This window comes from Numida meleagris, chromosome 11 (assembly GCF_002078875.1).
Source record: "Numida meleagris isolate 19003 breed g44 Domestic line chromosome 11, NumMel1.0, whole genome shotgun sequence".
NCBI lineage: Eukaryota > Metazoa > Chordata > Aves > Galliformes > Numididae > Numida > Numida meleagris.
Window position 1 is genome coordinate 8,932,460 of NC_034419.1, and position 25,477 is coordinate 8,957,936.

The 25,477-nt window shown below is 58.3% G+C and overlaps 1 protein-coding gene across 1 annotated transcript; it reads left to right on the plus strand.

Annotated features, from left to right (window-relative positions):
* Window positions 8-24,016, plus strand: CELSR3 (cadherin EGF LAG seven-pass G-type receptor 3). Its single transcript, XM_021409414.1, has 35 exons — window positions 8-2,819; window positions 6,602-7,234; window positions 8,051-8,273; window positions 8,398-8,513; window positions 8,725-8,813; window positions 9,035-9,192; window positions 9,368-9,531; window positions 9,688-9,813; window positions 10,010-10,179; window positions 10,305-10,490; window positions 10,600-10,710; window positions 10,981-11,149; window positions 11,393-11,534; window positions 11,720-11,840; window positions 12,161-12,344; window positions 12,435-12,536; window positions 13,872-13,966; window positions 14,181-14,390; window positions 14,833-15,016; window positions 15,281-15,430; window positions 15,499-15,679; window positions 15,970-16,137; window positions 16,465-16,591; window positions 16,745-16,951; window positions 17,051-17,225; window positions 17,522-17,634; window positions 17,941-18,020; window positions 18,618-18,744; window positions 19,206-19,319; window positions 19,463-19,599; window positions 19,685-19,791; window positions 20,105-20,278; window positions 20,409-20,609; window positions 20,774-21,851; window positions 22,129-24,016. Exons 1-35 carry the CDS (start codon window positions 173-175, stop codon window positions 22,154-22,156), a joined length of 8,997 nt encoding a protein of 2,998 aa, XP_021265089.1. The 5' UTR covers window positions 8-172; the 3' UTR covers window positions 22,157-24,016.

Genomic DNA, 25,477 nt, shown 5'->3' on the forward strand with positions numbered 1-25,477 from the left:
CGCCCCGCCGAGGCCGTGGAGGAGGCGGCGGGCGGCCCCCAACCGGCACCCGCTGTTCCCGCAGTACAACTACCAGGCGGAGGTGGCCGAGAACCAGCCCGCGGGCACGGCCGTGGTGGCGGTGGCGGCGCAGGACCCCGACGGGGGCGAGGCGGGGCGGCTGGTGTACTCCATGGACGCGCTGATGAACAGCCGCTCGCTGGAGCTCTTCAGCATCGACCCTCACGCCGGGCTCATCACCACCACCCAGGCCCTCGACCGCGAGAGCATGGAGCTGCACTACTTCCGAGTGACGGCCGCCGACCACGGGGCGCCCCGGCTGTCCGCCACCACCATGGTGGCCATCGCCGTGGCCGACCGCAACGACCACGACCCGGTGTTCGAGCAGAGCGAGTACCGGGAGACCATCCGGGAGAACGTGGAGGAGGGCTACCCCATCTTGCAGCTGCGCGCCACCGACGTCGACTCGCCACCCAACGCCAACATCCGCTACCGCTTCGTCAACGAGAGGGCGGCCCACGCCGTCTTCGAGATCGACCCGCGCTCCGGGCTCATCACCACCAGCGGGCCGGTGGACAGGGAGAAGATGGAGAGATACTCCTTGGTGGTGGAAGCCAACGATCAGGGCAGGGAGCCGGGGCCTCGCTCAGCCACCGTCAAGGTGTACATCACGGTGCTCGATGAGAACGACAACACGCCGCAGTTCAGCGAGAAGCGCTACATCGTCCAAGTGAGGGAGGACATACGGCCGCACACTGAAATCCTGCGTGTCACTGCCACTGATTTGGACAAGGACAACAACGCGCTCGTCCACTACAACATCATCAGTGGGAACAGCCGGGGCCAGTTCTCTATCGACAGCGTCACTGGGGAGATCCAGGTGGTGGCCCCACTGGATTTTGAGGTGGAGCGTGAGTATGCCTTAAGGATCCGGGCACAGGACGCGGGGCGCCCGCCTCTCTCCAACAACACCGGCATGGCCAGCATCCAGGTGGTGGACATCAACGACCATGCCCCCATTTTTGTCAGCACCCCTTTCCAAATCTCCGTCCTAGAGAATGCGCCTCTCGGCCATTCCGTCATCCACATCCAGGCTGTGGACGCGGACTATGGCGAGAATGCACGTCTGGAGTACAAGCTGACGGGGGTCTCGGCTGACACACCCTTCGTGGTGAACAGTGCCACGGGGTGGATCACAGTCAGCGGGCCCTTGGACCGGGAGTTGGTAGAGCACTATTTTTTTGGGGTGGAGGCTCGTGATCACGGCTCTCCGTCGTTGTCTGCCTCTGCCAGTGTCACCATCACAGTCATGGATGTCAACGACAATCGCCCCGAGTTCACCCAGAAGGAGTACTTCATTCGCCTGAATGAGGATGCAGCCGTGGGGACCAGCGTCCTCAGCGTCACAGCGATTGATCGGGATGTGAACAGCGCCATCACCTACCAGATCACAGGAGGCAACACACGGAACCGCTTTGCTATCAGCACGCAGGGAGGAGTGGGGATCATCACTCTGTCCCTGCCGCTGGACTACAAGCAGGAGCGGCGCTACGTGCTCACTGTGACGGCCTCTGACCGCACGCTGCGTGACAACTGTCATGTGCACATCAACATCACCGATGCCAACACGCACAGGCCAGTATTCCAGAGCGCACACTACTCTGTGAGCATCAATGAGGACCGGCCCGTGGGCAGCACTGTGGTGGTGATCAGTGCCACAGATGATGACGTGGGGGAAAATGCCCGCATTACATACTATCTAGAAGACAACGTCCCTCAGTTTCGCATCGATCCAGACTCTGGGGCCATCACTCTCCAGGCAGGACTGGATTATGAGGACCAAGTCACCTACACGTTGGCTATCACAGCCAAGGACAACGGGATCCCCCAGAAAGCAGACACTACCTACGTTGAAATCATGGTGAATGATGTTAATGATAATGCACCCCAGTTCGTCAGCACTCATTACCAGGGCATGATCTCTGAGGATGCACCTCCTTTCACCAGTGTGCTCCAGATCTCTGCCACCGACCGGGATGCCCACACCAACGGGCGAGTGCAGTACACCTTCCAGAACGGGGAGGATGGGGATGGAGACTTCACCATAGAGCCCACCTCGGGGATCATTCGCACTGTCCGCAGGCTGGACCGGGAGAGTGTCCCAGTCTATGAGTTGACTGCGTATGCTGTGGACAGGGGCATCCCTGCTCAGCGAACTCCTGTCCATATTCAAGTGACCATTCAGGATGTGAATGACAATGCCCCTGTCTTTCCAGCTGAAGAGTTTGAGGTCTTGGTAAAGGAGAACAGCATTGTAGGCTCTGTCGTGGCTCAAATCACAGCCATTGACCCAGATGAGGGACCCAACGCCCAGATAATGTACCAGATTGTGGAAGGGAACATCCCCGAGATATTCCAGATGGACATTTTTTCTGGGGAGCTCACGGCCTTGATAGACCTGGATTATGAGACAAAACCGGAGTATGTGATTGTAGTGCAGGCCACCTCTGCCCCTTTGGTCAGCAGAGCCACGGTACACATCAAACTCATTGACCAGAATGACAACAGCCCTGTTCTCAAGAACTTCCAGATACTATTCAATAACTATGTGTCCAATAAATCCAATACCTTTCCCTCTGGGGTCATAGGGAAGGTCCCAGCGTATGATCCAGATGTGTCCGACCGCCTTTTCTACACCTTTGAACGGGGAAATGAACTGCACTTGTTGATTGTAAATCAGTCAAGTGGGGAGCTGAGGCTGAGCCGTAAGCTGGACAACAACCGTCCACTCGTGGCTTCCATGCTGGTGACTGTCACAGGTAGGTGTGAAAACCTTAAAATGCATGATTTGGGGTGTTACCCCCTGGGGGGCTTTGCACAGTCCCCCTTTGCATGGCAGCCCATTCTGCATCTGTGGGGGCTGGGACAGGGCATGGGGAGTTACTTGAAATCAGGAAATCCTGGAGGGTGTGAGAATCATGGAAAGGCGGGCATGGTGTGGGAGAGTGTTTTGCAAAGGGGCTGAGATCACTGGTGGTGTGAGAGAACAAAGCATCGTTACTCAGCTGTGAGGATCTCATGTAGCTGCCAGTGAGACACCTTTGGAGGTGCTGTCACCAGCGAAGCAGTGGTGTGTGCTGTGGGGTGCTGGCCAAGCAAACAGCACGTTCCTGGGGTGGCTGAGCTGGCCACTTTGCTCTGAGCCCCAAGCGAGTTCTCCCTGCCAGGAGTGGATGCATTTCCTAGCTGCGCTGGAGAGGGATGGGCTGGACAGCTGGAGGGTACCATTAAGCAAACAGTTCAGGTCTGGGTTCTGGCCACAGCACTTATCAATGGCTGTGGCTTCTAAATTTTGGGGTCTCTGTTCTGAAATCAGCTTGTATTGCAGATAATGACCATAACAGACTTTGGAGAGAGGTGTTTAAAACTCACATTGTGTTGCAGGAGTATCCAAATGCAGGTGCTTGTGGTAGCTCCCTGGAGTGGTTAGGGGAAGCAGAACGGTCACCTCCAGCCAATCTGGGGATTGGGCAAAGATGAACCCAGGGCTTGTCTGAGTGTGAGGCAGTGTCTGTGAGTGGAGCTGCCTGAGCTTTGCCGGCACTGCAAGCCTTTCTTTGCTTGTGGATGCATAATCTGAAATGGAGGCATCCATCCATCCATCCAGTGCTGAAGCAAGGAGCAGCTCTGGGGAAGGGAGGGCAGGAGCCCTCTTTGCAGGGCCCAAACACTGAATCACAGAGCACGCCTGGGAACCATGCCTTAAATTACAATTCTCCCCTGACTACCAGCTGACACCCTTCCCGCCCCCTCTCTATCCAGCTTATTCAGCAGGAGGAAAATTCCTTTCAAAAGACAGAGTGATGGCTCTAGCAGACCTGTTCAGGGCATGGCCAGCTCCAGCCCATCGGTGGAATTAGTCTCTTTAGGGACTAATTGTAGCTGCAGGGCTGGCTGCCCCCCCCCCCACACACATGCTGGTTGCTGGAGGTGGGGGCTGGTTTTGACCTTTTCAGCTTCTTTCCCACTGTGTTTCTGCAAGCCCTGCCTCCTTGCACACTTAACCCCTCACAAAGGCAGGAGAAAATCACATTGCAAAGTCCTGTGCTGAGCCGCCTGGCAGCAAGAGGGCCCCTGCAATTAGTGTGTCGTCATCTTCTAGCAGGATGGGAGAATGGGAGAGGTGCGCTGGCGAGGGGGAGGTTGGAGGGGGAAGAGCTGTGCTGTGGGGGGGGGTGGGACAGCAAGGCAGTGGGAAGCAGGCCTTTGTTGGCTCTGACAGAGCTGCGGAGGGTTGGCTTGGTTCTCCCTTCTTCATTGTTCAGCCTCCCAGTGGCAGCCCTGTCTGCCCCCAGTGCTGTGGCCGTGCAGCTCCAGGGCTGCATTGTCTGCCCCAGCCCAGCCCCTTCCTCTTGAGGGAAGGCAACAAGAGCAGGTAGCTGGGTGCCTCTGCGCTTCGGGATGCGCACAGGGGCAGGGGAGCCACCGCAAACCGGCGCGTTTCTGGAGGACCCACCGGGCTCAGCACCACGGACAGCTCCGCACAGCCACGTGGGCACCTGTGTGTGGCAGAAATGGCAGCTGGCCCCCGAGCAGCTGTCATCCCTGGGTCTGAGCAGCTCAGCGTTCTTTTCAAGTCAGGCACGAGTCCCAGGGCTGCCTTTGCCTCTCGCAGCTTGTATCTCTTCTCTCCTAAGGAGCTGTCTCAGGAGCCTCCTCCCCTCTTAGGTCCCTTGCACATGGTGAAGCTGACCAAGGCTTGGGGTGGGAAACATGGATTTCCGTTCCTGGTTAGGGGGTGGGTCTGGCGTCCTCTTGGTTATTATACTTCAGTCCCTGTCTTTACTGATGCCGAGAGAACGACATTCATAGTCAGTGCTGTGTCAGGAATTACGATTTACTTCTGAGATCTCTTAATCTGGCAAAGCAGCATCAGAATGCTGAGAGTTCTGCAAAAGCCCCTTAGGAAGTGGTGAGGGATATGCACTTCCTCCTCTCCATCACTGCCATCCCCTCCTTCCCTGACCTCTCCATCAGGGGGTGTTTTGTGGCTCCTCAGCTGCTGATGTGACAGGGCTGCTATCCTCTGTGGTGGTCACTGAGGCTGTTGTGTTCGTCCTGCTGGCCTCAGGAAAGGTCCCTCACGTTCCCTTCTCTCCCTGCCTGCACAGAAGTCCAGCCCTGTTGTGCCCAGTGAGGCTTGGCCATGCCATGCTGATGGCAGCCAGACCTGGCAATTGGACTCACGCAGTGGCCTCCAGTGGCCTCCTAGACTGTAGGGATGGAGGAGTTGCTGAAGGCCAGAGTGCTCCCTGTTGGTGATGGAACCCCAAAGTCCTTGGGGTGGGTGCTGCACCAGAGGCCTGGAAGCACTGAGGGGGACAGGAGGGATGGGGTCTGGCCCTGGCTGTGCTGCTTTTGGAGCTGCTAGGTGTCATTCTGGGAAGTGCAGCTGTGCTGACCCAGCCCTGCTCAGCACTGGGGTCAGAGCCTCAGGCCCTTCTCCTCACCCTGCAGGCGTGTTTTCGGGCTCCTCATGCTGCTGCATGAATATTCACCAGGCACCAGCTCTCCAGCCACAGGATTTAATCAGGAAGGCTGAGCATCCGTGATTAAAATACTTCCCATGGGGGTCAGTGCCTCCAGCCAGCTTTGGGTTTTCTTTTGGTAGCTTTCTTTTTTTTTTCTTTTTCTTTTTTTTCTGCTTTCATTTGCAGAGGGTCATTCTTCCAACCATCTGCTTCCCATTGCATGGAGCTGACAAGGAGGTGGCCTTGGGTGCGGGGTGAGGGCTGAACCTTATAGAAGGTGTCCCTGCTGAGAAATGCTGGTGCAAATGGTGTCTCGGGGTGGTGGTGATGATGGAGAGCAGGGTTTCCAAAGAAACACTGGGTTTGGGGCTAGTTGAATGTGGAGTGGGAGATCGCTGCTGATGTGTGGGGCTGATCGTGTTGGGATGGTGTGAATGGCCTGGGAGATGGGTTGCTGCATTTTGCCAGGTTGGTGGGGTTCCTGGTGGGCCTCAGTAGATGTTTCTGGGGCCACGAAGGTGGGCGCAGTGTGCTGCCTTGGAGGTGGCTAACGTGGTGTGGGGCCCCAAGAGGCGGGGAGATGGTTTCCAAGGGAAATAAAGAAGAAAGAGAATTAAACAAACCGGAGATGGGCATGGAGAAGAAGGAATGTGGAGCAGATGGTGAGAAAGTGGAAGCAGGGAGACCAGCACAAAAGCCTCGGAGGCCCGGGAGGAGTGAGGAAAGAGATGGCAGGAAGTGAGTGTGGGTAAGGGCAGCGCAGAGGGGGGCAGTGTGGGAGTGAAGCACCCCGGGTGCTGGCACTGGCTCCAGTGTTTGTCCAACCTCCTGCTGGGGCTGCCTTCTGCCTGCTGCTCAGCAGCATCCTTGTGAGAGCTCAGTTTGCTGCCCAGATCCAGGATGGGGAGGGAACCTGGGAATTATCTCAGTGGAGAGTCTGGGGCAGGTGGCACCCGGAAAACTCCTTGGGCTCCAACTTCAAGGTTTCTTAGCCAAGGATTCAGGCCTTTGGGGGCTGCACTGGGCCAGGGGGGAGGAGACCTGCAACATGTCTCTATTCCATCCCACAGACGGCATCCACAGCGTGACAGCCCAGTGTGTCCTGCGGGTGATCATCATCACAGAGGACATGCTGGCCAACAGCATCACAGTGCGCCTGGAGAACATGTGGCAGGAGCGCTTCCTCTCCCCGCTGCTGGCCACCTTCCTGGAAGGGGTGGCCACCGTGCTTGCGACGCCCAAGGAGGACGTCTTCATCTTCAACATCCAAAATGACACAGACGTGGGCGGCATGGTGCTCAACGTCAGCTTCTCAGCCCTGGCGCCGCGGGGCGGGCACTACTTCAGCTCAGAGGAGCTGCAGGAGCAGCTGTACATGAAACGCATGGCGCTGACGGGAGCCTCCATGCTGGAGGTGCTGCCCTTTGATGATAATGTCTGCCTGCGGGAGCCCTGCCAGAACTACATGAAGTGCATCTCCGTCCTCAAGTTCGACAGCTCTGCACCCTTCATCGCCTCCCCGTCCACTCTGTTCCGCCCCATCCACCCCATCACCGGCCTGAGGTGCCGCTGCCCGCAGGGCTTCACCGGCGACTACTGTGAGACAGAGATCAACCTGTGCTATTCCAACCCCTGCCTGCATGGAGGGACCTGCACGCGCAAGGAGGGCGGCTACACCTGTGTGTGCCGCCAGCACTTCAGCGGTGAGTGCTGGTCTGGGGCTCCCAACTGTCCCCCTCCCGTGGGCTCCAGAAACATTCAAAGCACAGTTTTAAGCCAGTGCCACGTTAGCGTGGTGGGAAGCTGCTGCATCAGCCTCCCCAGTGATCATGGACAGGGAGGCCCTGCTGTCCCACTGAGCAGGATCCAGTCCTGGCCCCTGGGATTCCCCCTCCAGTGCCTCGCTGCCACGCTAGGCCCCACCAGGCCATGGAGACCTGCGCCCAGCCAGTGTCAGCATGGGGCGAGAGAAGGTGGCCTGTGGCTACTGGGGAGGCAGTTGAGCGCGGCAGCAGATGGCTGCCTCGGAGCTGCTCGGCTCCTGGTGAGATAAGCGGAGTCAGTGGTAATTAACCCCTGGCATTTGAAGCGTGAACAGCCATTAGCAGAAGGGTTAATGAGCTCGTTTCTCTGTCACTTCATGCTGTCTCCGCATCCTCCTCCTCGCATGTTGGCAAGCAATGGGGACCGGGCCTGGAGCGTAGGGCTGAGCAATTGGTTCCTGCACTGCTGTAAGATCAGCCTCGCCAGGGCCTTTGGGTGAGCAGAGCCTGCTAAAGAGAGGCCAGGTAAATCTGGTGGGCTGGCCCTGAGTTTGGCTGTGGGCACTGAGGAAGGGGGGAGAAGTTCCCAGCCCTCCACTGGAGCTGAGTAAGGTGCAAGATGGTCGGTGTCTTCACCCAGCTGGATTCCTCTGCACTTGGCCCATGTGCAACCCGCAGGGTTAGGGAGCTCCTGGTGCCATGGGTGAAGTGCAGCTGAGGGCAGACATCCCACACTCCCCATTCTCTATCCCACAGGTGAGAACTGCGAGGTGGACAGCCGCTCGGGGCGCTGCCAGCCCGGTGTGTGCCGCAACGGGGGCACCTGCACCAACGGCTCCGATGGGGGCTTCCGCTGCCAGTGCCCAGCAGGCGGCTTCGAGACACCCTTCTGTGAGCTGTCCACGCGCTCCTTCCCACCCCGCTCCTTTGTCATGTTCCGGGGCCTTCGCCAACGCTTCCACCTCACTCTCTCCCTCTCGTGAGTTCTCTCCCTCCTCCGCTGGTGGCCCTCTGGACCTCGTGTCCCCTTGCCCCTTCTCCGTGCTGGGTGCTGCTGCGTGCTCCCTGCACACATCCAGTGTTCCCACTCATTCCCTGCCCAGGTTTAGCACGGTGGAGCCCGGTGGCCTCCTGCTGTACAACGGGCGCCTAAATGAGCGGCACGACTTCTTGGCAGTGGAGATCATCCAGGGGCAGGTCCAGCTGAAGTACTCCACAGGTAGGCTTGGCCCCGCCTGCTGTGGGATTTGGGCTGTGGGAGCTGCAAAAAGGAGGGTTCCTGCTGCTGGTGGTCACCTGGAGCTTCACCTCCTGCCTGGCCACCGATCAGTTTGGAGATGAGGACTCTCTTGGGCAGTTGTTGGTTGTCCTATTGATCACATCACCACTGCATGTCCGGCTTCCTGCAGCATTTATACCTGTCCTTGCAGGGGAGTCCAGCACGGTGGTGAGCCCGTACCTGCCCGGGGGTGTGAGTGATGGGCAGTGGCACACACTGCAGCTCCGCTATTACAACAAGGTACTATGCTCTGCTGTCCCACTGTGCGCCGGGGCTGTGTCCCCACAAGGCCACCTGTACCCACCTCACAACGCTTGCTGTGCTCGATGAGGTGTCTCTGGGCTCTCCTGCGCCCAGTGTGGCAGTGCCAGGCCCCCTGCCCTTCTCTCACTGTAGGGTGAGCCGTGGGGTGTTTGGATCTGGGGGGACATGTGCTGATGACACTGTACTTTTGCTTTCAGCCCAAGGTCAGCACTCTGGGAGTGGTGCAGGGCCCCTCCAAGGACAAGGTGGCCATCCTGACAGTGGATGAATGTGATGCCTCTGTGGCCCTGCAGTTTGGCAGTGAGATTGGGAACTACTCGTGTGCTGCAGAAGGAGTGCAGACTAGCTCCAAGAAGTGAGTTGCTCACTGGGGTGCTGCTGCGGTGGGGACAGGAGCAGGGCACCTGTGTCCCCGGTGGAGCCCGTCCTTCACACCTGGGACAGCAGTGGCTCCAGGTGTCACCTCTGGATGTCAGCTTCCCAGCCCCTCACCTGGCCAGCTGGAGGTCACAGGGCTTTTCTCCTTGCAGGTCCTTGGACCTCACGGGTCCCTTGCTCCTCGGAGGAGTCCCCAACCTGCCGGAAAACTTCCCCGTCTCTCACCGGGACTTTGTGGGATGCATGAGAGACCTGTACATTGACAACAAACGCATCGACATGGCCTCCTACATTGCCAACAACGGAACCACTGCAGGTACCGATGCCTCTGCTCGCCCCTGCCCTGGGAGCAGCCCCAGATCTCCCTGCACCGGCAGTGGGGAAGGACTGGGTGCCAGCAGCACCTGCCCTGCGGGCTGGAGGGAGGTGACAAGTGGGTTGAAGCTGATGTGGGTGACTTGGGTACCTTCAGGCTGCCACGCCAAACACAGCTTCTGCGACTCCAGCCCCTGCAAGAACGGCGGCACCTGCTCGGTCAGCTGGGGGACCTATTCCTGCCTCTGTCCTGTGGGCTTTGGGGGCAAGGACTGCCGCCATGGTGAGTGAGCTGCTGGGCATGTGCAGGGGGTGCACGCAGCACAGCAGGGGGGGTTCAGGTGAGATGAGCTGGCTCTGTCATCCCTGCATGTGCTGCGCTAGACTCACCAGGGCTTGGAAAATGGAGTTGCATGAGGAAAGGCCCAAGGCAGAAGCGGGTGGTCTCCATCCCTTCTCATCTCCACTTTCCTTTCCAGCCATGCACCATGCCCACTATTTCCAGGGCAACAGTGTCCTGAGCTGGGACTTCAAGACGGACATGAAGATCTCAGTGCCGTGGTACTTGGGGCTGGCGTTTCGGACCCGCCAGATGGACGGGGTGCTTCTGCAGGCCCATGCTGGCCAGTACACCACCCTGCTCTGCCAGGTATGGCCACGCAGAGGACTGGATTTCCCTCCCTGTGCTCAGAGCGCTCAGGGAAGGTTGGCTGGAGGCAGCCAGTGTGGGTCAGGACCTTGCTCACTGCTGCCATTGCTGTCCCCTCTCTGCAGCTGGCTGGGGGCCTGCTCTCCTTCATGGTGAGCCGGGGCTCGGGGCGCAGCACCAGCCTTGTGCTGGACCAGCTGCAGCTGAACGACGGGCGATGGCACGACCTCCAGTTGGAGCTGCAGGATGTCCGCAGCGGGCGGGACTCGCGCTACGTCATCACCATCATGCTGGATTTTGGGCTCTACCAGGTGCGTGCTGGCACTAGGATAAGAACCGTGGGGGAAGCTTTGCCTGCACCCTCAGAAGGAGCAGGGATGATGGCAGTTGTGCCATGTTACCCCTCCATACATTCTGCAGGACACAGTGGTTGTTGGAAATGAACTGCATGGCCTGAAGGTGAAACACCTGCATGTGGGGGGAGTCCTGGGCTCTGGCGAGGTGCAGAACGGGCTGAGGGGCTGCATACAGGTGAGTCTACTGCTTTGAGCCTTCCTTGTCCAGTGGGTCTGTTGTAGAGGGAGGTGGAAACGCAGGCTGGCAGCTGCTGCCAGTGTCTGTCCTGCTGGGGATGTGCTCCCTCTGAGCATTTGGGAGTCGGAGGTGCTGTGGGGCAGCCTTTAATCAGTGTAGCAAGGACGATGGGAAGGGTGCCAGCCCTGAGGCTCGTAGGGGGCAGGCAGACTGAAGTGCTGTGTATCTTTCCTGGCTCTTCCCTTTGACTTTCCCCCTATGTTTCAGGGGGTGCGACTGGGTGACAGCATCACTGGGACTGTGCTGCCCAAGCCCAGCCATGCCCTGCGGGTGGAGGCTGGCTGCAGTGTGCCCAGCCCCTGCGACTCCAGCCCCTGCCCGGCCAATAGCGTCTGCAAGGACGAGTGGCAGAGTTACTCCTGTGTCTGCCAGCCAGGTAGTGTGTGTATCACTCTGCTACCCCGTTGCTCTTCTCACTACGTGACTTCTCTGTCCTGTGACTCCCACAGCCTGCCCTTCCCTTGGGCAAGCGGTGTGCCTAGAAATCCCTACCAGACATGCATTAGCTTTGGAGGAGAGCAGAATCCCTTCTGAGCCTCCCCAGATCCACTCTGGGGTGCTCTGACCCCTCCTGAGGAAAGGTGCTTTCTTCACTTGGTGCTCTTTGTCCACACCTCAGGGTACTACGGAGGTGAATGTGTGGATGCGTGTCACCTCAACCCCTGCAAGAACAAGTCAGTGTGTCGCCGCAAGCCGGGCTCGCCCCTGGGCTACGTGTGCGAGTGTGGAGGGAACTTTTTTGGGCAGTACTGTGAGCACAGGTGAGATATTTGGCACACAGCAGGGCCATGGCCTCCAGTGCCTGGCTCTGTGCTGCTCTCCCATCCCAGCTGTATAATACCTTGCTGCCAACCACGCTCCTTGAAGCTGCTGGGCAGCTGGGCTGGTGGGTGGAGAAGGCCCAGGAGATTGGGTTGGTATAACAGTGGAGGTGCTTCTCTCCTAGGATGGACCAGCAGTGTCCGAAGGGCTGGTGGGGGAACCCCTCCTGTGGGCCATGCAACTGTGATGTGAGCAAGGGCTTTGACCCTGACTGCAATAAAACCAACGGGCAGTGCCACTGCAAGGTGAGGGGCAGCTGTGCCCATGGGGCCATGGCTCACCTGCATCCCTGGAGCCCTCTTTGTCTTTGATGCTGTTCCTTGAGGCTGGCAGCTGCTCAGATGCTGCTTTCTGTGCTGGTTCCTTGCTCACTTCTTGTCTGTGGCCCTCCTGCAAGGTGACAGGAGGGACAGTAGGATGCTTGCAAACAAGCATCTCTGTGATGAGTCCCTGATAGGCACCCCAGAGAGGAGACCACAGCCCTTCTCTGCTCCCAACTCACATTACTCCTCAGGCACATGCTGTCCCCACAAGCTGTCTAATGGCTGTCCCCATCTCCCTGCAGGACTTCCACTACCGCCCCAAAGGCAGTGACACCTGCCTGCCTTGTGACTGCTACCCTGTGGGCTCCTCCTCGCGCTCCTGTGACAAGGAGACCGGCCGGTGCCACTGCAGGCCCGGGGTCATTGGCCGCCAGTGCAACAGCTGTGACAGCCCCTTCGCCGAGGTGACACCCGGCGGCTGTGAGGGTGAGTTGGGGGGGTGGCACGGCACCGGCACCATGGGGCTTGGTGTGAGCTGCCCGCCGTGACCGGCCCTTTGGGTGCTTGTCTCTGCAGTGCTCTATGATGGATGTCCCAAAAGCCTGAAAGCAGGCGTGTGGTGGCCTCAGACCAAGTTTGGCTTCTCAGCCGTGGTGCTGTGTCCCAAAGGCTCCTTGGGTGAGTGAGGGATGCCATGGGGTGGGGAGAATCTCGCTGTTGTGCAGGAGCTGTTGCAGCCCCAGCAGTATCAACCCGAGCTGTCTCAGTCCCTTTTAGCTTGTCTGGAGGGCTGGGAGGTGGAAAATGGAGAAGAATGCACCAAGCTGAGGGCGAGCAGAAGGGGCTGGTGCAGGGCTGGAAGCCCCTGTAGGGCTGGTGCCATCACCCAGTCTTCATCCCCAGCTTCTCTCTGCCACCTCTCGGTTTCAGCCAGGCTGGGGTCAGGCCCAGCACTACAGCTGGGCACACTGTGCTGCGCTGCTGGGCCCCCTCTGAGCGCTGTGCAGGGAGCAGGGCACGGCGTGCCACTCGGTGAGTGTCTTGGGTGGAAGTCACGGCCCCGCTTGGAGAAGGCCATCCTGGTGACAGCAGAGATGTGAGCAGGGTGTGTGGGACTGCAGGGCAGCGCGAGCCCCAGGGGACAATACAAACCCTGTCCTTCTCCAGCCGTTCGCCCCGGGAAGAGGCAGGTTCGGCTCCTAACTGTTGTCGCTTCTCTCCCCGATTCTCTCGCCATCCGTGCTCAGGTTTGAGGGGTGCAGGTAAGGTTGTTCCCACCTCCTTCCCTCCCTGCTGTCAGGGCTGCGCCACGTGGCTTTCCTTCCCTGCTCCCTGCCTGGCACCCTGCACACCCCTGCACTTTCCCTGCTGCTTCTGGAGCTGCCAAGTGTCTCCCCAATGCTTTGCCTGGCCTCACTGCTCCTACACGCCGCTTCCCTGCTCCCAGCACACTAACAGCACCGAGCTGGCTGCAGCTGCACGCAGTCCCTGCTACCCACTGTCCTGCCGCATGGGCTCTGGGTGGCACAGGAGGCTGCTGTGCTCTGCTTCCTGGCTGGGACACATGCTGGCTGTCCTGGCGGGCACCTGCTTGCTTAGGCTGGGAGGGGAAGTTGTGGGCTGGAAGAAGGGGGAGCTGCTTGGTGTGAGAGCGCGAGAGCAAAACTGATGCACAAGCTCAGCACAAGGTCCTGCTTACCCAACTGGCAGGTGAGGTGCAGGCACCGGCATGGTCCTGTTCTGTGCTGGAGGGTGTAACCCATGCTTGGAACGCAGCTCATGGCAGCAGCTCACAGAGGAGATGCAGACCAAGCGTGGAACAGTTGCACTGCTGCACAGCAGGAGGATGGCTCTGGGGTGCTCCAGACCCTCCCCGTTGCTGCCTGTTGCTGCTCCAGACCCTCCCCCACTGCTGCTCTTTGGGGTTAACTGGTGCAGAGAGTTCTGCTGGGGGTTGCAGCGGGGGAGCTACAAGTCCTGCACCTTCTGATTTGCTCTTCCTCCTGGTTTCAGGTGCAGCTGTCAGACACTGTGATGAGGAGAAGGGCTGGCTGGAGCCAGATCTCTTCAACTGTACTTCACCTGCCTTCAAGGAGCTCTCCATGCTGGTAATCCCCACTTTGGTTCTGCAGCCCTGATGAGGCAGGAGCTGTAGGAACTAGAGCTCACAGCTGGGAGCTCAGCTCTCCATGTGCTGTTAGTGTAGGAGAGGGCCTTGCAGTGGGACTTGCAGCACCCAGCACTCCGGTCCCTTGGAGCTGTGGTGCCCTCCAGGGAGGAACCTGCTGATGAGTTAATCCTCTCCTTTCTCCCCACTGGCAGCTGGAGGGCTTGGAGAGAAATGAGACTGAGCTCAACACGATTGAAGCCAAGAAGTTGGCCCACCGTCTCCGAGCCGTGACAGACCACATGGACCACTACTTTGGCAACGATGTGCACATCACCTACCGCCTGCTGTCCCGCCTGATGGCCTTTGAAAGCCGGCAGCGCGGCTTTGGCCTGACTGCCACGCAGGATGCCCACTTCAATGAGGTGAGAGCTTCCCTTAAATCAGAGTGCCCTCTGGTGCTGCTCTTCTCTGTTGAACACCTGGGTCTGTTTAGGGACTGAAGATATCACAAGACTGCTTCAGGAGCTCTGGGCTCCTCAGTACTGTACAGGCATTGACCCACAGGGGTGAGACCACTGGAGGCCACCTGCATGGCCAAGGCTGGAGCACGAGGGGGATGAGGAAAGGCAAAGAGCACCTGGTTTGCTCAGTGTGGGGAAGGGAAGGCAAAAGAGGGGTCTTAGTCCCTAATGCAGGGATGCAGAGAAGATGTCTCTGCAGGATGCTTGCTGATGAGCGTTGACGTGGGTGTCCATCATGAGGGAAACTACCATGCTTGTGCAGCAGACTGGGTAGAGGGCACAGTGCTAGCAGCCCGTGAGTGGTTAGGCTATGTCCCAAGGCTCTGTTGTCTCTCCCACACAGAACCTGTTGCGTGCGGGCAGCTCTGTGCTGGCGCCTGAGAACCGGGAGCACTGGGCCATGCTGCCACACAGTGAGCACGGCAGCGCCAGCCTGATGGAGCAGCTGCGGGACTACTCAGGCACACTGGCCAGCAACATGAAACTCACCTACCTCAACCCTGTCGGCGTCGTCACCCCCAACATCAGTGAGTAGGAGCCGACTGGCGCTGGGGCCTGGCTGGAGTGATGCAGAGCACGCCTCCATCGCCCTGCTCTAGAGGGCTGAACCCCTATGACAGGGCAAGGACTGGGAAGGAGCACTGTGGGTGCTTGGATCTAACATCATGCGCAAACACAGGAGACCTTTCCCTGTGGCTCCTGCAGTCCCTTTGCCTGCATCACCCACCTGGAGTGTATGCTCTCCAGATGGCTGTCCTAGAGCTGCCCCTCACTCCCTCATTCCTCTGCAGTGCTGAGCATTGACCGCATGGAGAACCACTCACACATCCGCCGGCGCTACCCTCGCTACCACAGCAGCCTCTTCCGCGGCCAGCCTGCCTGGGACCCCCACACCCACGTTGTGCTGCCGCTGTCAGTGCTGAGCCCTCTAAAAGCTGAAGGTGAGCATCACTTGGGGAATGTTGTGTGCCAGCCTTGCCTGTTCTTACCATCCCCTTCTGTGCCTCAGCTGTCCCCATGGCAGTGCCCACGGTGGCTGGGGGTGAAGAGAACTACACCGTGGAGAGCTCCTCTCCAAGGCAGGCACTGCCAGAGCCCGAGCCTGCTCTTACTGTCATCATCCTCATCATGTACCGCACGCTGGGGGGGCTGCTCCCTGCACGCTACCAGGTGGATCGCCGCAGTGTCAGGTACGTCCTCCTGCTCTTCATCCTCCATGAGCAGTGGTGGAAAGAGGCTGGCTGGATTCTGGCAGCCATAGAGTCTGTGCCATAGCCACAGTTCGGTTCCCAGCCTGGTGTTCCTACAATGCTCTGCCTGTTCCCTGCCATGACATTGCTATGTTCCACGTTTCCTGACCCCTTAGTGTGGGTTGGGTAGAGCTGTTCCTTCCGAGATGTCAGCACAGGGCCTTGGGACACCCCAGGGTGTGCTGTAGCCCCCAGGCACGGTGGTAGTAGAGCTTTGTTGCTCCTCACAGGCTCCCCAGGAATCCCGTGATGAACTCCCCCATTGTGAGTGTGTCTGTGTTCAGCAATCACACCTTCCTGCGTGGGCCTCTGGACACCCCTCTCGTGCTGGAATTTCGCCTGCTGGAGACGGCCAACAGGAGCAAACCTCTCTGTGTCCAGTGGAACCACTCCAGCCCGTGAGTTGAACATGGCTGGGCCCAGTTCTGTCCCACAAGATGCTTGCTCTGAGTTGCTTTCCACAGGCAGCTTCTAGTTCCCAGACTCTCCTGGGCTGTGGCAGGCCATGTGAGTGGGCAACATTGAGATGTAGGGGTTTCCACCCTCTCACAGGGAATTAGTTCCTGCTGGGAGGGCACAATAGAGTCCCAGCAGGGCTCTGATTCTGGTATTTCAGCCATGAGAGTGCTGGTAGAAAAGCCTTGCCAATGGGCTGTCTGCAGTTCCCTCCACATACACCACACTGCCTTCTCCCCTGAATACTCTCTGCTTTTTGGTGGCCACAGGACCAACCCATCGGGCTTCTGGACAGCCAGGGATTGTGAGCTTGTGTACCGAAACACCACGCACGTCCACTGCCAGTGCTCCCAGTTTGGCACCTTTGGGGTTCTGATGGACAGCTCACACCGAGAGGTAACCTCAGCCTGCAGGGCTGTGGGCAGTAGTGGGCGTTTGTTAGCCACCAGAATGAGCAGCAACAGGTTGTGTGGGGCACAAATTGAGTTTGAGAGCTTCCTGTGTCTGCCCATAACGCTGCCTTTTGCCTTTGTTTCTCTGCTGCTGCAGCAACTAGAAGGTGACCTGGAGACACTGGCAATTGTCACCTATTCCTTGGTGTCTCTCTCCCTGGTGGCCCTGCTGCTGACCTTCTCCTTTCTGACCTGCCTCAAAGGCCTCAAGTCCAACACGCGTGGCATTCACTCCAACATATCGGTCACCCTCTTCTTCTCTGAGCTCCTCTTCCTCCTGGGCATCAACCGCACTGAAAACCAGGTCTGTGGGCTGCACACTATGGGGATGGGGGGGAGGTGTAGCTGGTGCAGTTAGTGTTGGCATGGCAGGACTATCTCTGAATAGCTTTTGTCTCCCCAGTTTCTTTGCACTGTGATTGCCATCCTCCTTCACTGCTTCTTCCTTTCCACCTTCGCCTGGCTCTTCGTCCAGGGCCTCCACATCTACCGCATGCAGACCGAAGCCCGCAATGTCAACTTCGGGGCCATGCGTTTCTACTATGCCATCGGCTGGGGAGTGCCTGCCATCATCACCGGTAGGAGCTGCTTGTCCCATGGCCATGCCAAAAACACCAGTTCTCAGCAGCCTCGTGAGCCCCTGCTGTCACCCTGGTGGGGTGTGAGACCACAGCCACCCATTTGGGTTGTTTGTGTGGAACTAGAAGAGGGGGTGTGGGTGGTGAGGAGAGCTGTGTTGTCCAGCTGGAGACATGTATCACAGGCTGTTGTCTTGCCTTTTGGGGACAACTGATCCCTCAGTGTGTGTATAGCTCACTCAGTAGGGATGGAGGATCTGCTAGGTCTGGAGCTGGCCTCTCCTTTCTTTCCCCAGGGCTTGCTGTAGGCCTGGATCCTGAAGGCTACGGGAACCCTGACTTCTGCTGGATTTCCATTCATGATAAGCTGGTCTGGAGTTTTGCAGGCCCCATTACTGTCGTCATTGTGGTAAAACCCTGTCCTGTTTCACCCACAGCCCTCTCCTGCCTCCCTTCTCTGCACCACGGGCACTTGCCCCTTCCCTGGCTGCCCACTGCCTGCCCCCTTCTCTGTACTCCACCCTCTGTTAGAGCCCCTTTCTGTCCCTCCTGGCACCAGCCAAACCTGGGGGAGGCCAGGGCTGGGGTGTGAAGGGGCAAGGAGGGGAACTTCACATGGGCCTGGTGGACCTGGAATCTGCTTACACTCTGCACTGGGGATATCAGGTTAGAACCAGCCCTTGGCACAGCTTCTAACCAGTGCCAACGCTTTCAGATGAATGGGGTGATGTTCCTGCTTGTGGCCAAGATGTCCTGTTCCCCAGGCCAAAAGGAGACCAAGAAGAAATCGGTTCTGTGAGTATTAGTGGCCAAATTCCCAGCAGAGCTCCTGTGGCTCATGGTTTTCAGCATTTTCAGACATCATTCCTCCCTCTTCCACCATTGCAGAGTGCTGCTCAGTGCATCAGTGTCAGCCTTGCAGCCGCTCTCCTCTCCCACCTGGTGGCTGTGTTAACTGTTCCTAAACTTCCCTATCTCCATGCTGTCCTGCCAACCTGTCCCTCTTCCCCGCCTGCCCTCACAGCCAGCCCTCACATCTACTTATGTTGGCTCTCAGCACCTGCATCTGCTTCTCCTAAATGCTCCTTCTGAAGCCTTTCCCTGCTCACCCTCCTCCTGGAGCTTGGCTCAGCTTCTCTCTGTGGCTCCAAATGACCCGTGTCATTTGGGCCCTGTGTTTGCCATGTGTACTCCAGAAGGGAAGGGCCTGCAATCAGGAGGGAGCAGCAGTGCTGTGCTGAGATGTGCCTGCAGCGCTGCAGTGGGGCAGAATGAAGGGCTGGGCAAGAGGAGACCTTCCCCTCTGGATCTCTGCAAGCACTAAACTGTAGCTTAACAACATGTGCTAACCTCTGGGTGTGTGTGTGCCTGTCTGTCTCTCTCTCCCTCCAGCATGACGTTACGGAGCTCCTTTGTTCTGCTTCTAGTTATTAGCGCTACCTGGCTCTTTGGCCTCTTGGCTGTCAACAACAGTGTCCTGGCTTTCCACTACCTCTACACTGTCCTCTGCAGCCTCCAGGTAATTGCCCAGCCTCCGCCAGGGCAGGCTTGTGGGGCAAAGGTGCTTTCTGTGCCCCCATAACCAGCCTGAGGGCTGCGGGGGGGGCTTTGCAGAGACTGTAAGCACCTTAGACAGGGGTGCAAGGGATGCGGAGCACCCGGGTACTGACCCTGCTGGCTGCTCCAGGCCCTGTGTGCTGCTACTGGGGAGGAGGTTGGCACCTGGATTCCCTAAGGCTCCTTGCTGAGGATACCTACATAGGGCTGATGGTGCTGCAGGGAGTCCTGACAGCCACTCCTTGGGCACTGCCTGCCTCAAGGGACACCTTGGCCCTTCCTTCCTCTCCCCTGACCACTAGCCTGGAGGCTTGTGCTGATAGCCGTCGCCACTAATCCCTCCTGTCCCTGCTGCAGGGAGTGCCAACCTGCTGTGAGGGGCTCTCCCTGCAGGTGTCATGCTCACAGCTTCTCTCCCTGCAGGGTCTGGCTGTGCTGGTTCTCTTCTGTGTGCTGAATGAGGAGGTGCAGGAGGCCTGGAAGCTGGCCTGCATTGGCAAGAAGGGGCAGAGCGAGGAGGCTGCTCGGAGCACGCAGGTAGGTGGGCACCTGGAGAGCTGGGGACTAGCTGCTTGCTGGGAGATGAGGAGACGTCCCTTCTTTACTGAGGTGTGGGAGGGAAGGTCCTCTCCTGGGCTGCGCCTCCTTAAGAGTCCATGCCTCTCTCCCTGCTTCATCAGGGCCCCAGTACCTACAACAACACGGCGCTATTCGAGGAGAGTGGGCTCATCCGTATCACCCTGGGGGCCTCCACCATCTCATCGGTGAGCAGCGTGCGCTCTGCCCGCACCCACTCCAGTCAGCGGGGATACCTCAGGTAGGCAGCGGTGCAGGATGCCAGGAGCACCGTGCAGAGCTGAGGGCTCGTGCCGGTGTCACCACTTGGACCCTGTGTCTTTCAGAGACAACGTGACGGCACGTCAGGGCTCAGCCCTTGATCACAGCCTGCTGGGTCACGCTGGCCCCACAGACATCGACGTGGCTATGTTCCACCGTGATGCTGGGGGAGGTAAGCACCTGGGTTTGGGTCTAACCCAAGGTATCCCAAATTAGCTCTGGCTTAAATCGTTCCCTGTGTAGGCTGCGACTGCATGGCTATGTCCTCCCACTAGTGTTTGGCTGTGACTCCCAAATAGGCTACAAATAAGAGTCAGCAGCTGTGTCACTTAGCACAGCCTCCTCCTGGACAGATGGGAAAGGGCATAACTAGTCTCCAGGGAGCTGAAAACGAAGGAGGCAAGAATTGTCCTTCCCATTTGCACTGAAAAGCCTCACCTGCTCTCTTTCCAAATGTCACCCCAACACACACCATGTGCGTACAGACCAGGACTCGGACTCAGACAGCGACCTGTCTCTGGACGAGGAGCGCAGCCTCTCCATCCCATCATCAGAGAGCGAGGAGAACGTGCGCCTGCGGGGCCGCTTCCCCCGCCAGTTCAAGCGTGCAGCACACAGCGAGCGCCTCCTCACCAACCCCACAAACACCGCTCCCAAAGGCAAGTTCCGTGGGCTCTGGCAGGGGTCTCCTGTACCTTGGGGTGGCATGGGGGAAAGGCCTTGCCATGGCTTTGTTACCCCTCACAGAAGAATTCTCTCCCTCTTCCCCGGTGGTGTGTCCTTCACCAGACGTGGATGGGAACGACCTCATGTCGTACTGGCCAGCTTTGGGCGAGTGTGAGGTTCACCCCTGCTCCCTGCAGAAGTGGGGCTCTGAGCGGAAACTGGGGTTTGACATCAACAAGGACGCGGCCAACAACAATCAGCCGGACCTGGCCTTGACCAGTGGGGATGAGAACTCCCTCACCCAGACCCAACGGCAGAGAAAAGGTAACAGCCTGAGGGCAGCCTGGCCTATCCTCAGTGGATGTGGCCTCGAAGGCTCAGCATTGCCTATTTTGTCATGTGCCTGGGGAGCTACAGTTTATCTCCTACAGTTCTCATGCTGTTTTCACTGCTCTGCAAAGATGTGACTTCCTTTCTGTCTGACATAGGGATTTTGAAGAACCGCCTCCAGTACCCTCCGGCTCTGCAGGGCTTGCCGTCTGTCGGCAGGATGACCAACGAGCTGTCCTGGTACAAGACCTCCACGCTGGGTCACAGGGCTGTCCCCGCTGCCTCCTATGGCAGGATCTACTCCGGGGCGGGCAGCCTGTCACAGCCAGCCAGCCGGTACTCATCGCGGGAACAGCTTGACATGCTGATGAGGAGACAGATGTCCCGGGAGCAGCTGAGCAGGAACAACTCGAGGGAGTGTTTGGAAACGGTGCCCAGTCGGCATGGGTCCAGGGAGGAGCTGGACACTATCCCCAGCCGGCACGGGTCTACCGAACACCTAGAAAATCTCTCCAGCAGACATGGGTCGAGGGAAAACTTGGATCTACTTGCTCCTAGGCCCAATCAAAGAGATCATGGGAACACGCTGCCCCGGAGGCAGGGCTCCAGAGACCGCCTTGAAACTTTACCCTGCAGATTTGGGTCAAGAGAACAGCTAGACTGTGGGCTGGTAAGAGAGGTCTCAAGAGAGTGGCTAAATACATTGCCAAGTAGGCAAGGGTCCAGAGACCGCATAGACAGATTGCCAAGTCGAGATACTTCTCGAGAACAATTGGATTTGCTTTCTAGAAGACAACCTTCAAGGGACCAGCTAGCATCATCGAGACAAACTTCAAGAGAGCAGCTGGACTTTCTCTCCAGAAAATCTAATTCCCGAGAGCCTCTGGGTACAGTGCCTAGCAGGCAGCCCTCACAGGAGAATCTGGGGAGTCTCTCTAGGAGACAGCTGTCTAGGGAAAGCCTGGAACCACTCTCTAGGAGGCAGCCTTCTAGAGAGAACCTGGAGGCCATCCCCAGCCGACATCCTTCCACTGAACAGTTAGATATCCTATCTTCCATCCTTGCTTCTTTTAACACCTCCGTCCTGTCCTCGGTGCAATCTTCCAGCACCCCTTCGGGCCCCCAGACCACTGCCAACCCTTCTGCCATGCAAACCTCGATGCCCTCTGCAATGTGCCCCTCAACGCCTCACTCCAGCACCTCCCACAGCATTTCGGAATTGTCGCCAGACTCAGAGTAAGTGCATCCCCTTCTTGGCCAGGTCTTGGGCATTGTCTGTCTGCCTGGCTTCATCCCTTGGGTTCAGCTTGGAGGGGAGGGCCATGTACCCCACTGGTACTGCTGCCATCCATCCCTGTTCCTTTCCCTCTTTCCTCTTCCCTGAACTCAGGGACTTGGATGCAGTAGCATGTGTTTCTATCCCCATCTGGGGTAGCTGGGAGGCAGTAGGGAGCGCAGCTGGAGCCCAGGGGAGGTGCTGTGTCTTAATGCTGCTTTTCTTTTCTCCGAGAAGAATAATGAGAAACGAGGGCCATTCCTGAGGGGCTGAAGACATCCAGAAGAGAGAGAGAAGAGGCAGGGCCGTTCGCCTAGCCAGACACTGCCAGACAAGGTTTGGCATCCCCAGGGGCAGGGGCAGAACTGATGGTGGTCAGAGGCCCAAAAACCAACTCTGCCTTCCCTGTCCCCTGGGCCAAGGGGCCGGCACCCCACCACCCACCTCCAGAGCCTCCGGCTCTCTCCTGCTCTGCTCCCTTTACCTGCCCAGTGTGAGAGGTATAGCAGGAGCCCACTCAGGGGAGAGTGGCATTGAGACCCCTGGGGCTGAACTCTTCCTTTGCAACCCGTTTCTACAGAGGATGTGTGTGTGTGTGTGTGTGTGTGTGTGTGTGTGCGTGTGTGTGTGTGGAGCAGGGGCAGGGGGACAGAAATGGAGCCCAGGACATGGGGGTGGAGGAGGGTTTTCTACCTTTTTGTATCTTTGTAATCAGAGAGAAGAGAAATTTCTATGGTTATTTTTGCGGAAGGTCTGTTCCCAGGACCTGGAGTGTCTGTCTGCCAACAGCCCTTCTCTGGCTTCCCTAAGGTGCCAGGGACTACATGACTGGAGGGACAGTGCTAAGCAGGCCTCGTGGCTTTGTCAGCTTCACTCAGTCCCCTCCCTGAGACAGGCAGTGAGCGCCTAGCCGGGCTGCTGCTCCCACTGCACAGCTCCCCATGTGTCTCAGCGGAGTCCTCCTGCTGTCCTTTGTCCCTCAGCGCCCTGCAGCTGTGCTGGCCCTGCAGTGCCGCCTCCTCAGCCCTCTCTGGTCTGGGGCTGCCCCTGTCCATGAGGGAGGGCAAGCATGAGGGCTCCAGCGACTAGAGCTGGGTGGCCCTGGCCCTGTTTGGAGTGGCTCAGCAGTAGGCCAGGGCTGTTCTCGTGCCCAGCAGCCAATGAGCATCTGCAGGAACAAGAAGTCTCTGGTCTTTTGGTCTGGCATTGCCTGCAGAAGTTGTTTCTGGCTGGTTCCCTGCAGGCTCTGTCCATGCAGGCCCTGCCAGCAGAGAACCCCCACTCTGAGCAGCCTGGATTTCAGGAGACAGAGACAAATGGCACTTTGCCCTCTCTGTAAATTTAGGCTGCTCTGCACACTTCTCTGCTAAGCCAGGGCCCCCACCATCCCCTCACCAGCTGGCTCTCTGTGCCTACACTCGGAGCGGGGCCCCTGGCTCGGGGGGCTGACACATTCCCCATGGCCCACCCGGAGAGGCCATGCCCCTGCTCAGCTGTCCCTGGGTGCCACCAGGGCCATGGTGCTCACTGCCTTACTGCCACCCCACCGCCATGCCTCACAGCCCGGGATGTTTACACAGGAGGATTTGTGCTGCCATCCTCTGGGGCTCTGCCTGGGCAGGCCAAGGTCTCGGGTTGGGGAAGGCCTTGGGCCTGCTCCCAGTGTGGAGCCAAGTGGCTCCGCAGGCCCATCTCCCCACTGACATGTTTACACGCCCTACGGGACCGCTTGTTTACACATTTCTCTCCAGCTTGGGCGAGGGGACTGCAGCCTGCTAGTGCCAAACGGAGAGCAAGAGACAAGTGCCAAAAAATAAATAAGACACAGTGGAGCTGATGGCATTGGGGTGGCTGTGCCTGTGGTGCAGGGCCAAGCAGGGAGCAGGCCAGCCTGCAGGGTGATAGCTCGGTCCCCATGCGGTGCTGTTGCCTGGGCTCTGGGAGCACCCTCCTTGGGTTTGGGTTTGTTCCTTTGGGAATTTGATTTTGGTTGTTGTTTTGGGTCTTTTTGTTCTGTCTCCGTATCCTGATCCTGTGGGCAGGGAGATACCCACGCTCCTTCCCTGGCTGTGTAAAAGTGTATCATGGAAGCGCCAGATTTGGAAATAAAAGTCTATGAATGGCACTGGGCTCCGTTTTCTGTCCTTGCACCCATGACGTGGTGGGAGCTCACCACCATCCCTTGGGTTGGAGGAGGTCTCCAGTCCTGGGTGAGGGGCTTCATGGAACGGGCTTCAAGGCGGCTCATACCAAAATGGAGTCAGCTGCTGCAGTGCCCTTGGCTCTGGGCTGTAGGGGAGTGGCAGCGGCCAGCACTTATGTCCAGCAGCCTGGGTGAGGCTACAGGGAGTGTAGTGATCCTATTTTCCTCTGTCCCTCCCTTTCTTACTGATGGAGGGAAAAGAGCAGGTGAGCAAAGGGCAGTATTGACCCACAGCACTCAGAGCAAGCGTTGCTATCAGCCAGCACTGTCCCTCCCCTGCGTCCTCTATTGGGGGATGAGCCTGAGTCCCAGGGGCTGCCATCATTCCCGTTCCCTGGGTGGTGCCTGCTGGCAGCCCTTGGGGCCTGCCATGCTAATGGACCTAGGGACCAGGCTGGTGAGGGAGAGCTGCTGGGAGCGCTTGGGTGGCAGGGCTACGATCAAGTGGCCCAGTGGCCATGGGCTGGGTATGCCAGCGTCAGGCAGGGGACAGCAGCTGGAGTAAAGAAGGAGTGATAAGCAGGCAGTAAATGGTATCTGGTGCTATCAGTTGCTACTAGATGAGCCCTGTGACAGCCTCCTATTTAGTGCCAGGTGAGCAGATAATCAGTGGGGAGATGACAGGCAAGCAGGAACTGAGAGCTGCTGTGGGGATGCTGCAGAGATTGAGGGGATGTATTTGGTGCTGCTGCTGAAAGCTGGATGAGCAGTCTGCGTGCGATGGCCACGGTGACTAGGTCAGGCTGAACATGGGATTGCCATGGGCTGATTCCCTGCCTATGGAATGGGATGGGAACAGGCTACTTTGACCCTGGAGAGTGTGGCCCTGTCCCACCACAAAGAGTCACCAGGACTCCTCAGCACCTGCTGTGCCCTACCTGTGGCTTCACACTGCATGGCGTGGGGACCAGCTAGCCCAACCCATGGCTGGCTGCATTTCTACTGCCATGTCACTGTGCATCTGGGCCAGGTATGGCTTGGAAATACTCCAGAAATAACGGCAATAGCAGATAGCGTTGCAGCGTAGGAAGGTGTGAAAGTGTTCGATGGTGCCTGACAGGGAACTTTGGAACAAGATAACGGCCAGGTCTATGCACGCTGGGGAAAAGTGGGGCAGTCCACAGGGCACAGCACACCCATTTCCAGCAGGTAAACAGGGGCTGCAGTGCATGGAAAGTACCCCGGGTGCCCCAGTCAGGGGCTGCAGGCATCACTGTGCCAGACCACAGTTTTTGCTCTGGTACGTGGTGGGACTACAACAGCACCCCCAGGAGTCCCAGTGACAGGGGGGTGCTGGTTTCCCAGGAATCTAGCAGCTCCTTGGCAGGGTGGGAGGGAGGACAGGAAGGGAGGGAGCGGTGTCTCAAAGATCACAGGCAGGTA

Coding starts and splice junctions, on each gene's coding strand:
- CELSR3 (XM_021409414.1), top strand. CDS start 173: ATGGACGCGCTGATGAACAGCCGCTCGCTGGAGCTCTTCAGCATCGAC. Junction 11,150..11,392: donor CTCCTGTGTCTGCCAGCCAG/GTAGTGTGTGTA, acceptor TCCACACCTCAG/GGTACTACGGAGGTGAATGT. Junction 12,537..13,871: donor GTGTCCCAAAGGCTCCTTGG/GTGAGTGAGGGA, acceptor TCCTGGTTTCAG/GTGCAGCTGTCAGACACTGT.